The 12,240-nt window shown below is 52.0% G+C and overlaps 2 protein-coding genes across 2 annotated transcripts; one reads left to right on the forward strand and one right to left on the reverse strand.

Annotated features, from left to right (window-relative positions):
• Nucleotides 1-2,273: 2,273 nt before the first annotated feature.
• Nucleotides 2,274-7,303, reverse strand: SLM5 (asparaginyl-tRNA synthetase). The gene is made up of 4 exons (XM_062883990.1): nucleotides 7,057-7,303; nucleotides 6,609-6,960; nucleotides 6,427-6,544; nucleotides 2,274-6,362 (listed from the first exon to the last, which is right to left on the reverse strand). The coding sequence occupies exons 2-4, from the start codon at nucleotides 6,944-6,946 to the stop codon at nucleotides 5,202-5,204; spliced, it is 1,617 nt and encodes a 538-aa protein (XP_062742624.1). The 5' UTR covers nucleotides 6,947-6,960; nucleotides 7,057-7,303; the 3' UTR covers nucleotides 2,274-5,201.
• A 104-nt stretch (nucleotides 7,304-7,407) lies between these two features.
• Nucleotides 7,408-10,117, forward strand: QC762_508790 (uncharacterized protein). Its single transcript, XM_062891293.1, has 3 exons — nucleotides 7,408-8,868; nucleotides 8,928-9,179; nucleotides 9,234-10,117. The coding sequence occupies exons 1-3, from the start codon at nucleotides 8,676-8,678 to the stop codon at nucleotides 9,788-9,790; spliced, it is 1,002 nt and encodes a 333-aa protein (XP_062742625.1). The 5' UTR covers nucleotides 7,408-8,675; the 3' UTR covers nucleotides 9,791-10,117.
• Nucleotides 10,118-12,240: the final 2,123 nt, after the last annotated feature.

The following is a 12,240-nucleotide window of genomic DNA, read 5'->3' on the forward strand; positions in this document are numbered from 1 at the left end:
GGCACCTCAACCCCCAAGCCCCCGAGTCAGGGGCACAAATCCGCTGTCACTTCCCCTACTACTGTGTATAGCAACAACGCCCACAGCATGCCTTGGCGTATCTAGCGTATCGCTGCACGGGTTGCACAGGCCGTATGCAGTGACAATGAATGGTCAATCGGCAAAATCGGATCAGATCCCATCATCAACAACATCGCAGCGAAAGAGCAACTTTTGAACCTACCCACCCACCCCAAAACTTTGTGCGACACAAACCTCTTTCTTTCATGTTCCCCTCTCTCCTCTTCTGTCACGTCAAGATTGGGGGCTGATCACCGTTCGACATCCGCAGCGTAGCACGCGGCTCCTCCGCTCAATATCGGCAGCTGCTGTTGCAGTGATGCAGAGGAGACGGAGTATGCCGCAGCGTCCACAACCTGTTTTCATTGTCAAAAACCAGCTCAACAAGTACATACAGTGCACGGCTGCAACAAGACATCGAGGAAGGCCTGATAATATGGGTCAAGTTTTGAGGAAATGGTGTGTGACTTTTGACCATTTTCCGGATGCTGGATTGCCCAATAGTTCTGAGAGGGGGGAAGGAATTGACAAGACATCAGTCACATCATGCCAGGAGAAAGAAACACCGGATCAAACCCGCGGCCCCCCCCTCCCCCCCCCCACACTATGTCTTGTCAATAACAACAGGCAAAAATTCGTGATGATTTACAGTGTTCCTGTTCTAAGAACGTGCTCCCTCGTAACCTCTCTACAAGCGGCAATGATCTTCGCTTTTTGGGTAATGTGCTGTAACTACCGAGACCCCCTTTTAACCCCCTTTTTACAAATCATGGGAGGGGGGTCTCTGAACCACGACGACCGCCGAACTTTCGCCGGTTGGATAAAAAAACTGTATCGTGGGCCTGCCCGTCTATGGTTGCAGCGGGCGCCCATGTCGGTAGAGCGAAAAAAAAAAAGCTTGAGTTTCGTAAGCTTAATAATGGGGAAGGTGGTAGAGAGGCGGGCCTCGGTGAATTGGTGGGGGGGGGAGGGGAGTGAACAGAGGGAGGGAGGGATACGTGTCGCGTCGTGACGACATGAGTTGAAGAATGGATGGATGGGGGTGGTCAAGGTTGACAACAATGATGACTTTTTGCACAGAGGTTGGCTTGTTTTGACTTGACTTTGTCCCCCGACTTGGCCAAATCTTTTCATCCATCAAACGCTGGGTCTTGGTTTGCTGTCTGGGTTGGGTACGTAAGGGAAACTGACTGTCTAGGTCGTCAGAAACTCCCAACCCCGTTCCGACGAAGCAGGGTGATTTGATCCCAGAAGGTGACTTTTTGTTGGAGCGTCGAAAGAAGGTGTGGCTGCATGATCAACATACACTCCCGGACGGGAAGTCGGGTAAGGCAGGGTTAGGTAGTCAAAAGGGAAAGAATCTCTTGCCCCACGCGGAAGTGTGAGAAAAGATTGATCAACCGCCGCGGCAAATCACTTATGCAAAATAAAAAAGTGTACCTTGCCTTTGAATAATATCAAGGTCGGATAAGGGAGGTCACATCGCCTGATATCTATCTACGCATCGAAGGTCACGGTAGGGTGGATTGATTAAGCTGCTTGCCGCACCACACAGGGGAGGGTGTATGGACGGGAAGTTATCCCGTTGAATGATGATCAAGATGGGTGTCCCTTTCCCGCGCCTCCGTTATCGCCGCTTACAACCGGCATGATGATGTGTTTTGGGGGATTACCGTGGGAATAACGTCGGGGGAAGTTGGGGGGAGGGACACATGGGAGGGCCAAGACATCTGCCGGCGTCGGTGGAAGAGGGAGTTTATATGGAAGAGATCGGCTCGGCATTCGTGGTATTGTGAGGCAGTGGGTGATACTATCGCCATTTGTGTTCTCGGGAAGAACAACGTGGAGCAGGTAGGTGGTGGGCTGTAGATGTCGGCGTTTGAGAGGGATGCAACGTCGCCTTTCGGGGTCGACGATATGATGTCCGCATATGGTGATCGATCGACGGAGAGACGTGGTTATTGCAGAGGACTTGTGATATCACCGAGGTGTTTGGAAAAAGAAGTGGTGGCTTCTCGGCACTTGATTGCGGTACCTAGGTAGGCACTGATCTCGAGGATGGATGACAAGGCAGGAGCAGAGACGGGGGAAATGTTCATCAATACTTTTTGTGTCTGGTCATCAGATATGACGGTGAAATAGGCAACGGTATGTGCAGCAGGGGGTCTTGCTGAATTGCCAGCAATAAACAAGAGCAACAGAACATCTTCCAAGCCTCTCCAAGCATTCAGACTCCCGTTGGAACCTTCATGAGTCTGCCCTTCAACATTTACACGTGGCTAATAGGCAGCAGCGAACGAACAGTTCTAGGCACTCGTATTGACAAATGCCTAGACAGCACTCTTTTCCATCTCCAATAACCATTGCATCTAGGCATCAACAACCCACCAACCAACATCCACACGCCCAACCACCCATTCAATATCAACCCTTCAAAAGCCAAGTTTCTCGCCAGCCCCTTTCCCACCTCCCCAAAACCGCAAACATCTCCTGAGCCAAGCTATACCAAGCACCAACCACCTCTGCTGGCAATATAAAGCCCTATGAACTCTACAAAGCCAAGGCAATCCTTCCAACACTCAACCGCACCTTCTCCAAGGCTGGATAAAGAGACTCTACCTGACCGGTTAAAATACCTCAAGCCCTACTGAAAGCCAAGATGGAATAAACACAGGGCCAAGCATTCTCGCGTAAAACGAGAAAACCTAGGTGCCCTGCGGAAGAATTAGCCATCCCGTTGTTGTAGCAGCCAACCGAGAACGCCACGCAGAAAAGGTTGAATTGACGCAGATCGAGATTCAACGCTCTTTGTTGCCTTGGCAGCAAGTAGGTAAGAACACAAGAGTTTTTGGTAGTTGATAATTCTGCGTGTTGTTATGAAGAAGGATGTGAATGGTGTCTCTTGTGATTGGGACGGACTAGGTTTGGGCAACATGAGCATCAATACAGGGGGGTGGAAAGGGTCTTGTTGGTAGGAACATCGTTCATGTGTTTGTAGATGACCTATAATGACACGTCTCTCCTACAATAAAATCTGGCGGTATGAGAAAGGTCTCTTTGGTAGGAGCGTTTCTGGATGTGGAGAGAGAGACAGAGAGAGAGGCCTACAAAAGATGTCCGGTGAGCAACACAGCTCAACATGCCCCTTGGTACCTTAGGTATTACTACAAATCATCATCACCCTTTGCCACTGGCCTGCAAAGTTATACAAGCACTGCAACAGACGGGTAGAATCCTTCACCGACGTGTCAAGAAGCCATGATCCAACAACCCCCCAAGCTCATCACCACAAACCACCGCCATCCCCCGCCGCCATGAATCCCCACTGGTGCATCTATACGAGCCTGTCCACAGAATTTCGGTAATGTAGCCCATCTCTGGAAGGAGGGGGGCGTTGCGTCTTCGGTCGGCTGTACATCCTTCCTGCGATATGAGTAAGTATTTATCTTTGTATATCGAGATTTGGGGGCGGAAAAGGGGAGTGGTGGACAATGGGGGGTATCGTGCTTGTCTCGCGCCCGAGCAGGAGGGAATCGATAAGATAGAACCGAGGTGGAAGGGGAATCTTTCCTCTCTTGAACTAATGTTAGACGGGGCCATGGCTCTGCTGGAACAAAGACTTAGCTTATCCAAGTTGTGATGATGTACATGTTATGAGTAGGTATATGGTCTCAGGGTTTCTATGATAGTCTGTGTGTGTGACAGCCTCTAGACGTAAAGAGATCCCTGTCAAGGGGAGGTTTGCAAGGAGAAATATCAACGTTGACAGACTATCTGATGAGAGATGTGCTTAAAGGGATTCAGTACGAAAGCACCTGATGAGGATGTGTGAGGGGACCTCTCTATCAACAGCCCACAAGGATGTCTAAGAAGCGGAGGCTGAGGCTGAACACCACGATAGTTGCCATAGTGGGTTGTCTCACGAGCTCGCTGACGTTATCACTTGGTCACTTTTGCTAACTGGAGGTTGTGACTGGAAATGTATGGCTGGCCTTTTGGTAGTGTTGGGAGCAAAGGTCATCATCCAGGGGTTACGATGTGCCTTCTCGCTTGTCTCCCCGCCGAGGCAATGAAAACAACAGCACCAGGTTATTGAGCCCCTTAAGGAGCAGCATCGTGTGGAAAAGCAGCTCCACAGCTCCACTCCATGCCCATGGACGGAATGTTTGAGGTGGTCAATTTGTGCCTCCTTCGCATAGTCATTACGAGGCACTCGACTATACTCACCCATAACAAGACAACTGGCGAGCACGCCGACATCTCATCCTATCACCACAAGACCTCAAAAGTACCCAACAGTACTACGGCCGAGCATCATCAAACTCCAAAAGTCCATCAGGGTCCAAGACACTTGTCCCTGCCAGGCAAAACGAGGCGTCGGTCAGGATAGACATCCATAAACATCAAGCACTCAAAATAAATGAAGAGGGCAGGAAATAAAACTCCGTCATCTGAAACAAGATTTCTACATGGTGATCTCACCGACGCACACATAAAAAGACCAACAAGCCCCGCGTTGACCGCTTCTTCGAGAGCCCGAGACAAGCAAGACGCAAAGCGGCAGCTGCTCACCGGTTAGCAGTCAAATCGACAACGTATGTACCCTGTAGCAAGATGTCTTGAGCCCGGGGAGGGAGTCAGGGAGGGAAATGGTCCATGGGGGTGGTTATTCAAAACTTGGATTGAGCTGGGTATCTTTTGAGGTTGGTTGAGGGGGGGGCAAAAGGCGCGCCGGCCGCAGATCAACTGATCTCGACTTTTTGTATGCACGCAACCGGAGTCGCGCGCCTGGACCCAGTGAAGAGGAGCGGTTCGCTGCTTCCAACATCATCTAAGGCCGTAAAGATGGTAACGTCGCACACGGGTAGATTCCATTGTTGAGTAGCCGTGTCAAATCTGACATGAAGGCCGATGTCCCTCGCGTGATGTGCGCCTTCGGGTGGATCTCGTCGGTATTGGCAGGGGAACCAAAATCACGCGTTTCCAATCAGGGACTTGAACCGCCGAGAGGAATGACGGTGATATGGTGTCACGAGGTGCGGGCAGGCAAGCCATGACGGCCAGGTAGGTAGCACAGAGGGCACAGTGGACGGCACCAAAGATGTGAATGAAAGACATCCCGATCCCTTAATGCCATGCTTTTAACAGTCGCATCGCCCATACCAGCGTGGGAATGAGACAATGTCTCGCACCGTTTGAACCCCCGACAGATAGCTCAGCAGCCGATCGAAGCCCAAGCCAAACCCACCGTGGGGGGGGCATCCCCATCGACGCAGGTCGGCATACCACTGAAGGCCGTTTCCAGAATCGTCCTCGGATGCAGTTTCTGACGGAGACTTGATGATACCTTGACGCGTCATGATGTCCAACAGAGGTTCCAACTGGTGCTCACGCATCGACCCACCCGCAATTTCACAGAGTTCGGGAACAAGCAAGTCGAAACAGTCGACCGTGACTCTGGAAGGATCTTCGGAGCCGGGACCCCGGGTTGGGCGCATGTAGAAGGCCTTGATATCACGGGGGTAGTTGGTGACAAAGACCGGCCGGTCCTTGCCAACCGTCGAAGCGATGAACTTTTCATGCTCAGACTGCAGGCCGGCGCCCCAAACCGGCTTGTGCTCGAACTTGTCTTTATGCTGCTTCAAAATGTCAATAGCTTCCGTGTATGTGATACGGGGCCAGTCTGGCTGCATCAAGCCCTGCCAACGACGGTCAACCTCTTCCGCCGGAGCCAGATCTTGGCCAAAATGGGGTGTCCGTGTCAGCAAAGATTTGACCGTGTCTGACTGGTATAAATCCATGCCAAGTTGACGCATCATGTCCTCAGCGAGGTCCATGACGGAGTTCATGTCGTCGACGAAGCTCATCTCTGCTTCAAGCATGTAGAACTCGCTGAGATGTCTTGATGTATCGCTCTGCTCGGCGCGGAATACAGGGGACAGGGTCCAGACATTGCCGACTGACTGTGCAAGGGCCTCTAGATGAAGTTGGGTCGAAACTGTGAGGTACTTCTTGGAGCGGAAAAAAGAATCTTGTGAATCAGCAGACTCCTTGCCAGGTTGGCCGGCCGTGTAATTGGCCGGGTTCAGAGTAAAGACTTCGCCCGCACCCTCACAATCGGACGATGTGATGATGGGCGGGTGTGTCTGTACAAAATCCTGGCGAGCAAAGAACTGAGTCAACGAAGTTACGGCTTCGGACCGCAATCTCAGCAAGAGAGCATTGAGCGGTGTTCTCGGCCGCAAGTGCGGCAAAGTACGAAGGTACTCGGGTGTCTGATATTTCTTTTGAATGGGAAATGTCTGGAGAGCAAACTGTCAGAAATGGGTGGGTGCCGTGTGGGCGTATGCCATGGGAGCCACATACCTTGGCATCTGAAGAACCCAAGACCTTTACCTCCCTGACTTGCAACTCGTGGCTTTGTGCGGCGCCAGGAGAAGCAACCCAGGAGCCGGTGAGTCGGACGGCCGCGCCGACAGTCAGGCTACAGATGTCGGAATCAGCAAGATGAACAACCGAGACAGACGTGTCGGAATGATTGCTCCCACCCTTCAGCCAGACCGGACTCGATAACGGCCTGCAGAGGATCCAGCGAGGAACCATCGGCGAGCGAGACAAAGCGCCAGGCTTTCAGGCCACGGACAGACCGGACATAGCCATGGACAACCACATTGTCGACGTTTTGCTCAGGTTTCCACTTGAGCAGCTGAGAGATGGCACGGGCTGGCTGTACCGGTACTGGTGCTGGTGCTGGTGCTGGTGTTGCGGTTGCTTGGTGTGATAGACATCGACGGGAGCTGTGACTCGGGCGCGAGAGCATTGAGATACGCGAGACAAGGGGACTTGCTGATGGCCGCATGGCAGACCCCAGAACGGAGGGCCGCATTGCTGCTCAGATCTCTATCGAAAATAAGCGTATGAGCTAGAATGGACAAAGTAAAAGAATTCCAGATCAAGCGAGGTGCATCCTGGTCCCGTCTGTCGTCCACCACATACCTAGGTATCTCGTAGTGAGAGAGTGAGTGAGAGAGTGTGTGAGTATGTGTGTTAGTGTGTGTGTGTGTGTGTGTGTGTGTGTGTGTGTGCGTGAGCGTGTGTGTGTGTGTGTGGTTGTGGTCTTGGCATTTTTTCTACATGGAATGGATGGGGCTATTCTGAGAAGTGGGGATGGCTTGGAGTGGGGGCAGCTAGCAGCTAGGTACCCGCTGGGTCGTCCCATCTTTGATCCGAACCTCACCTGCCGTTCTTGAGACGTCTCTCGTTGGTGATTGGTCGGAATTCTTGCCTGTCACCATCACCTGGCTCCCTTGCTGCTGCTGCCGTCACTGACAGCGTGCCATCCAACCACTAATTATGGCATCAAGACCTGAAAAGGGTGAAGCCTCATGCAACCCGTCGATACCACACCTTTTCTCCATCTGAAAAATACTCTCATTCTGGAAACCTCCGCTGCGTCTTCTCTCGCACTTCCGAGCCCTGGACCCATCAACCGCCATCCATCATCCATCATCCATGGCGATCACTTGCCCCGCTCCCGACAATGGACCACCCCCCCTCTTTTTCTAGCAGAAGCACCAGAAGCAGCCCCGCAAGGGAATAGTCCGTCATGGAAGTGTCAGACATGCAGCTTTTCGCATCTTTTTGCTCTTTAGGTTGGAAAACCTCCCTCCATCTTTCACTCCCCCACGGCCCGCGTGTCGATCCTGTATTGCTGAGAGATCCTCGACGAATTGCCGTCTCATTCGATCGAACTGAGAGGAGGGCCCATGTCTTGCCCTCATTGGTCTTCACCGCAACTGCTTGGTCTATTGGTTTCAGCAGCTGTCCGGGGTTCACTTCGGACTCGATGAGCTATTGATGGCCGCTCTTGTGTGCCATGTATATCTCCTCGCTGGTCTACTTGGCACGCATACACACAGGCGCGGGCCAATGTCTTTGGTTCCCAAGAGGCGCTGGAATACCAGATTGACTCAGACTCAAGATGGCGCACTCGATGCGACACAGCAGACACTCGCAATTCCATGGGTCTCGGCAGCTTGCGTCGGCCTGAGGTCCATGGCAAAACAGCTTTTACTCTGTCCTCCCTCACAAGGTCCCGGCTTTCCGTCGACCTCGAGGGCTCTTGCGGTGTGTCGGGGCCGGCCATGTCTGAAGGCTGGCTCTCTCTTTCAACCAAGCTGGAAGCTGACGAAACAAGTTGTTTTGGCTCTTTCTTTGCTTTTTTGCATGTTTCAAACCGTCGAGTTACACGGGAAAAAGAGGGTTCTGCTGCAACATGGACACATGGACTCGGTCAAAGCAACAAGGTTGCCATCCCAGGCCGCTGTCATCTTGTGGGCTTTGGAGATCTCGGACTTGCTTGCTGTTATCGGCACATATAAAGCAGCTGGATCCCTCCCAGCTCATGTCTGCTTTCAGTCTGTCCATCAGCAGCAAGCACAAGCAAGCAGTCTGAACTAGAACTCGGGCTTGGTTTGGTCATATTGTGCCGTCTCTACCAGGACTATAGTCTTTTGACAGTCTAGGACTACCTTCTTCGCCGCAAGCAACAGCCCCCCCAGAGACAACACACACACACACACACACACACACACACACACACACACACACACACAATGCCTTCCTCCAGCTCCAAATCCTCCAAGCCCAAGCCCTCCGAGGTTGCGTCGGAGACAAAAAAGTACTACACACCCTTGATCAAACACGAATACGCAAACCGATGGCAGACCTGTTCCTACATCTGCCGTCAGCCTTTGATAGATATCCAGTTCGAAGACAGGCCCCCTAGTGTGACACCCCCCGTCTTTTGTAAGCACGACGCTCCACTGCCGGCCACCATGTCATACAGCATGCTAACCCGAACTCAGACGTGTCCACGGGTGACCCGGTTGACATGACGATCAACTGGCAGATCCAATCGGGGACTTCTATCCCCTTCATTTGCGCGGCAAACGACAGGCGTCCCGGCGGCGACTGGGAGACCGGGGCGGTTGGCTACGAGGAACGCCTCTGCCGGCGAAGCACCCTTGCAGCGGCCTTGGCTACCCCAGGGCAGGGTTCTGACCTCAACGACCACTATCCCATCCCCATCTGTGCCGGGATCATGTCTCAGGATGTTGGTAAGTGTTCTGGCCTGTTGCCTGTCTGCTGCTCGACACTAACACGGCTCACAGTCGTCTTCCGAGGGCCCCACGATAAGTACGAGAAGCTCCCGCTGGAGCAATGGCGATCTCTCCCGGTTGTCTCCGTCCCACCACCGCGGTGGCCCAAACTGACACAGAACGGCACAAAATACTCGTTTGCCGACGAACGGGAGATGGTCAGGGACAAGCTTCGGGGTGCTCTTCGAATCTGCGCCTACTATCGCTATGACACCGTCGTGATTGGAGACTTTGGGTTGGGCAATGGCTACCGGAACCCACCACAAGAGCTAGCGGAGCTCTGGCGGGAAGTGTTCCTCTACGACCCCGACCTCCGAGGCCGTATCCGATGCGTCATGTTTGTCTTTGAAGATCCCGCTCAAAGCACCATGCAGCTCATCCTCGACGAGATTGCCAAGAAGGCCAAGGGGGGTTCATCCAGCAAGTCGAAGAAGGGCGGCTCCAGTTCTTCCAACAGCAATTGCCCCACCGACTTTCAGATATTCAACCAAGTATTCGACAGTGCCGAGATCCAGAGAGTAATCGCAAGGCCGGATGCGAGATATGGGTTAGACAATCTTCTTGTCTAATAACTAAGCCTTTCCTTTTCTACCCAGTCGGTTAGGCGTTTGGAGTCAGGTCGGTCCAAAATCATTTGCGGATTATGCCAGCATTTGTTTGTGGGAGTGTGTGTGCAACAAAAAACTCCGTTGTGGTCTGCTCTTAGGGGGTTCACGGTGTTTGATTTCTCTACATATTTCTCTTCTCCGGTTTTTGTTCCATCACACATCACAGCACGCTGGATTGGCAGCTTGGCTGTAGGCGTTGGCCATGGTGGGGTTGGTCCCATATCACTGTTCATCATTATCCTAATATTGTGTGTTCTCAGAGCCAAATAATACGTTATTAAACCCCTGCCATTGCTGTCATCCCTTGCTTACCTTGTGGCTATCAGGAATTCCTGCTTTTCTGACAGTCCTGTCCAACGGAGAACGCCACAGACTGGGCTGACAAGAGCCCCGAGAGCCTGGACCTTGGGTTGCGGGCCGATCAGGTTGTGCTGACCGGGTCGACGGCAATAACAGTACCGTGGAACAGAACAAGGCAAGTCATACGGACGCACCCCACCCTTGCCGATTTGACAGGTTTGCATGTTGGTTCGACATCACTGCTCTCTGGCGACCGGCTGTCACATTTCTAATCCCGGACATGGAAAGACAGGCATTGTGGTCTGCATGAGATTTTCTCGAGGGACACATGTTGATTGGCGTTTAGAAGGAAACCGGTCAAGAATGCGCGAGATTTCCCCCAAAAGGCCATGGTGGCAAACGCACGCACTGCATACTTGATACTTGTGAACCCTCACCAGGGCTCCTGGTTTGGGATGGGTCTGCATATAAGTTGCTCTTGCGGCATGCTGAAGCGAATAGAGTCAAGCCGGCACAGAAAGGAAAAAGAACACCTAAACCACGCAGGCCTTGATATCATTCAACAGCAGCAAAAGCCGAACCACCCCCTGCCCTGTGCGCATGTGATATCGAAGTTCTTGCGGAGGGGACGTGGTTCGACACGCAAAAGCCCGGGCGAATAGGAGGAGGCGGTGTGAAGCAAGGAGGCTGTCATGTTTGCTTTATGGGCGTACATGGTACATGGCATACTGCATGGGACATGGGACGTGGGCTTGGCTCTAGCTGTACAAGGTGAGGTGCATTGCATATACGCTAGCGCTCCCAGCAAGGCATCTCGAGAAGAATGCACATATCCGCTTCCGTACCACAACCTACCTTATCATCGCTCCCGCACACACACACACATCGTCTTTTTCTCTTTCCCCCCACCGAATCACTATGTCATTCCTATAGGTATACCTACCTCCACCCAACCTTCAGCTACTATTCTTCTTCTGCTTCTTCGGGCACCGGCGTATCCCCGGCATTCACTCCTTTTACGAGTCCTCGTCTATCATTTGTTCCCCCCCACCCAAATCACTGAAACGTGCCTCCTCAAGCCACCACAATGCGTCAATTCTCGTACGAGAAAATAATGGCACGTTTCCAGAAATATTGAACCACCACCTACGTACACTCAGGGTCCTTTCCCAAGGGACCCCCCTCATCAACCACAAAACCAGGACTTAAAACTCCCCCCAAAGATCACGTTCGAGACAGGTCCCACAAAATGGATATGTACCACATCCCACAACGTGAGTCGATAGCCGCGTGCTGTGTAAGTGTAATCATCACACAACACAAACATAAAACCCAACTCTATAAGCAAAAAAAGAAAAAATAAGAGTGTATTTTTTCTCCCACTCGGTACCGCTCTGTATGTATGGTCCCGTGGGTTTGCTGCAGTGTTGGATGTCTGAGATCGAGTGATACAGATCGTAAACAAGGAAGGTAGAAAAAAAGCCATGTACCGGTCCTCAAAACTACGAAGCACGGAAAGAAACAACGGAGATAGCGCTGACTGCGGGACTGCAGAGGAATTTCTCACTTGGCTGCTAGTCTCTATTTTCTCTCTTCAACAACGACAGCTGGAATAATGTGCTGTGATGTATAGCTGCCCAAACGGAAGCTAACAACCTGCCTTGAAAGCCACATGTGCCATACAAAAAAGAAAAAACATACCTTTGACAAAAGAAAATAGACGCCTTCCACCCCCTCATCTGTACCTGTATACCCAACCAACCCCCTCTTTAGCTAGGTAGTTCCCGTCAACAACGAACCCCCTATTAACCCCCTGAATTTCTCCCACCCCCCATCCGCCCACGCGATCTGATCACCAACATGCATTCCGCCCCTGATCCATCACCAAGGAAAATTCCATGGTGATCATCACCTAACCTCCAATAAAGCAAACCTACCTGCCTTTTCCCCTGCTATCTTATCATATCCAACCAACCACACACCCCACCCAACCAACTGCATCATCGGCAAAACAGCAGAGATGTGATATGTGAGAGGTCATGTCGCTGTTTATGTATGTACCTATGCTAGCCGCTTTTTTCTACTCACCACCAATGAGACAGGGACAAGAC

Source organism: Podospora pseudocomata, chromosome 5 (genome assembly GCF_035222375.1).
Source record: "Podospora pseudocomata strain CBS 415.72m chromosome 5, whole genome shotgun sequence".
NCBI lineage: Eukaryota > Fungi > Ascomycota > Sordariomycetes > Sordariales > Podosporaceae > Podospora > Podospora pseudocomata.